Below are 3,722 nucleotides of genomic sequence, written 5' to 3'. Positions count from 1 at the left end.
ACTTATGAAATTTTTTTTGATAGATTGCTTTTATCCGTGAGTCTATCAATGACATAAGTACCACTATAAATTTTTGTTGATAAAACTATTAATTCTGTTATTATTAAAATAATTAATATCCAAATAAAATTTAAATGAATCCAGTTTATCAGGGGAAGGAACTCAAAATAAAATATAGACATAATTTCAATGTGTCTCAATAAGTGATTAACCTTGAAATCTTATCTATAAATGTAACATGGGAGAAAAAGGATATACGTACATAATTCACCCCATCTCTTTTACAAGAGTTCATTTGTAAATATTGTAGCTGAATGAATTCCTTTCCATTTCTAGCTCGTTTGAAAGGATACTTTCTACCCTCAACATTTGAAGTCTCTCTGTGCTTGCTGTATCTTCTAAATCATTGCTAATCTTTCAACCTTTCCAGGTCAGCCTATGAAGACACCATGCGTGCTTAAACCTACAGAGAAGTTGTGAGAGAGCAGGTTCTCATGGCAACTTTTAGTAGCTCCTTCATCAGTTTTCTACTACTATCAGCTATTGTTCTCGCTCTGTTTTTCCTCTGCTTATCTCCCTTTAATCAAACAACCAAGATTTCAAGTCGTTCGTCTTCTTTTTTTACACCTAATTACAGTATTGATGGTAACACCAACCATACTTTTGATAGCTTTCAATCCTTTTCTTCACCAATTCTTTTGCTACCACCTCCAAACCCCACTTTTGAAAGGCTTCAACCCTCCCCCTCACCCTCGCCGTCACCATCACAAGGCATTTCACTAATTACAAGGCTTGAAAGAGTGAGCCTGGTTAATAATATCTTCTTTTTTTATTTGTTTCATGTTATTGATCTTTCTTTGTGTGTGTACTTTTTGGGCAGAAAAAGACACGTTTTGATGGAATTGAAGCAGGTTTAGCTAGAGCAAGAGCTGCCATTTACGAAGCAGTTCGGTCACATAACTCTTCATCATACAAGGAGGGGAGTTATATCCCCAGAGGAGCCATGTACAGAAATCATTATGCATTTCATCAGTTAAGTTGCAACATTCTTTTCTTTTCTTTTCATTTCTTTTCTTTTCGGATATTAGTTAACTAGCGGTTGATTGATAAAAGTGGACTTGTCATTTCTTTTCTTTTCGGATATTAATTAACTAGCGGTTGATTGATAAAAGTGGAACTCGAGTTCAAGATCCCACCATTCTCGGTTTAGGAAGGGTTCAACTTGACCATTCGAGCTACAAGGCATTCATGCCTTACAAAATTTATTTTCATTTTTTTTGAAACGCAAAAGGAAGCTGTTAGTATATTTACAGAAATCAATGTTGCTAATAGTTTAATTTAATTTGTTTTTTTTTAATTTTTTTTGGTTTCATAATATTGAGTTTAATTAGCTGAAGTCGTAGTCGTAAAAAAAATCATTAATTACCTTATTTTTGAACTGATCAGAACTTAAATTTATGGTAATCAAGTGTTTAAGGGTTGTGCTAGCTGCCAGCTGCCTGTCAGCATGATACGTCGTATACCGTACGACAATTATTTCCTTCATGATAATGAAACTTCATCTATTGATTCTCCTTTGCTACGTACAATACACATGTGGCATGGCTTGGTTGTGCATGATTTCTGGTTTTTCAAGGCTACAGTGGCAATACAATGGAATATTATTTGAATTTGTCTGTGGGGGAGAGAAGAAAAGAGAAGGGAGGGCACTGAGAAAAACATCAGCTCCACTAAGGACACGTTTTCTCACAGTATTAATTTGTACTATGCATGTTACACGTTCCAATTGTCAGTTGTTAAGATCAACACGCACTCATTATAATTAATTACATAACCAAAATTAATTTATATTTATTCAGGAGTTATACAGAGATGGAGAAGAGGTTCAGGATATGGGTTTACAAGGAAGGAGAGCGGCCTCTAGTCCATTCTGCGCCCTTAAACCTCATCTACAGCATTGAAGGTCAGTTTCTTGATGAGATGGAAAGTGGGAAGAGCCCCTTTGCTGCTAGTCACCCCGATGAGGCACACACATTCTTACTCCCTATCAGCGTGGCCTATATCATTCACTTTATCTACAGGCCCCTCGTTACATTCTCTCGTGTGGAGCTGCAGCGTTTGGTCCAAGATTATGTTGCTGTAGTCGCCGGCAAGTACCCTTACTGGAATAGAACTGAGGGAGCTGATCATTTCTTGGTTTCTTGTCATGACTGGGTATCAGAAATTTACGTTCTTCTTGTCGTCCAGTAATGAAAACTAAATGTATGCGATTAATTTTTTGTAAATTAATTGATTCTTCATTTCAAATTTCAGGCACCAGACATCTCACGAGCCAATCCTCGTCTCTACAAGAACTTTATTAGAGTCCTTTGCAATGCAAATACATCAGAGAGATTCGAGCCTCGAAGAGATGTTTCAATACCTGAAATCAACATCCCGTTCGGCAAGTTTGGACCGCCTGGCAAAGGTCTACCCCCTAGTAAGCGCTCGATTTTCGCTTTCTTCGCTGGAGGAGCTCATGGTTACATCAGGAAGCTCTTGTTGGAACATTGGAAAGATAAAGACAATGAAATTCAAGTCCATGAGTATCTCGATCATAACAAGAAAAACGATTACTTCAAATTAATGGGTCAAAGCAAGTTCTGCCTGTGCCCTAGTGGATATGAAGTAGCAAGTCCAAGAGTGGTGACAGCAATTCAATCGGGGTGTATACCTGTGATCATTTCTAATAATTATACATTGCCATTTAGTGATGTTCTTGATTGGAGTAAGTTCTCAGTGAACATTCCATCGGAAAAGATACCTGAAGTTAAAACAATTTTAAAGAAGATTTCATTCAGAAGGTATCTGATATTGCAAGGGAGAGTTATGAAGATGCAGAGACATTTCAAATTGAACCGACCTGCTCAGCCGTATGACATGCTTCATATGATACTTCATTCAATATGGCTAAGGAGGCTTAATGTCAGGCCGCCATTTTGATGTTCAAAGTCCTTACACCCACGTAGGGCATCAAAAGATGTTCTTTAATTTGCAGTAAAAGCAGACATGCATGTATTTGATTGTTCCATGGTGTAACAAATGAAAATGTATGACATTAACATTTGTTTTCAAGCTTTTCAGAATGTTCATTGGCTATTGAAAAGAATCCATAAATAGCAATGAAAACACTGACGAAAGAAATTTCATAGCTAATTTCCGGATTCCAAGTGATGTTGCGTTGTCCACAATTTTATTTGAAAACAAATTAGAGGGCAGACGACATAAAAAGAAGGGTGGATGACATGTTAATTACACGTCCTCTGCTTTTGGCAAAAAAAGATCTAGCTGAGAAGCCTGATTTTATATATATATATATATAGGCACGTGAAACAGACCATTTTATCGGCGAGGCATGTGGGGAAGACTCATGTGCCTGGCTTTTTTTTTTTTAGTTTTAAAGAATTAATCTTTTTTTTTTAAAAAGGAAAGAAAGAAAGTTAGCTGGATAAAAAAATTTTAAAATATCTTTTTTTTATTAAGCTTTAAAAGAGTTAGAACAATTTTTTATTTAACACAATCCTTATTTTTATTTTTAAATTGTTGTTTGATATAATAGGTAATATTATTGCCTTTGGGCTCTATGTTGTAGTTTGTTTTTTTTTTTCATTTAATGTTTCAAAATATATGATTTAGATTTATTTTGTTAATTTTTAAATTGAATATTTTCAATTTTAATTTTA

The 3,722-nt window shown here is 35.4% G+C and overlaps 1 protein-coding gene across 1 annotated transcript; it reads left to right on the top strand.

The window, feature by feature from the left end:
• The first annotated feature begins 289 nt into the window (after positions 1-289).
• On the top strand, positions 290-3,131 carry LOC105122653 (probable glycosyltransferase At5g20260). Its single transcript, XM_011021901.1, has 4 exons — positions 290-800; positions 881-1,032; positions 1,860-2,214; positions 2,314-3,131. Exons 1-4 carry the CDS (start codon positions 495-497, stop codon positions 2,980-2,982), a joined length of 1,482 nt encoding a protein of 493 aa, XP_011020203.1. The 5' UTR covers positions 290-494; the 3' UTR covers positions 2,983-3,131.
• Positions 3,132-3,722: the final 591 nt, after the last annotated feature.

This window comes from Populus euphratica, unplaced genomic scaffold (assembly GCF_000495115.2).
Source record: "Populus euphratica unplaced genomic scaffold, PopEup_1.0 scaffold20.1, whole genome shotgun sequence".
NCBI lineage: Eukaryota > Viridiplantae > Streptophyta > Magnoliopsida > Malpighiales > Salicaceae > Populus > Populus euphratica.
Note: the sequence above shows the minus strand (reverse complement) of the source record. Positions and strands in the feature narration are given on the sequence as shown.

What these genes read in the sequence shown, in the direction of transcription:
- LOC105122653 (XM_011021901.1), top strand. Translation starts at nt 495, where the DNA reads ATGGCAACTTTTAGTAGCTCCTTCATCAGTTTTCTACTACTATCAGCT. An exon ending in TAATTACAAGGCTTGAAAGA is followed by an intron (nt 801 to 880) that starts GTGAGCCTGGTT and finishes CTTTTTGGGCAG; the next exon opens with AAAAAGACACGTTTTGATGG. An exon ending in TGGTTTCTTGTCATGACTGG is followed by an intron (nt 2,215 to 2,313) that starts GTATCAGAAATT and finishes TTCAAATTTCAG; the next exon opens with GCACCAGACATCTCACGAGC.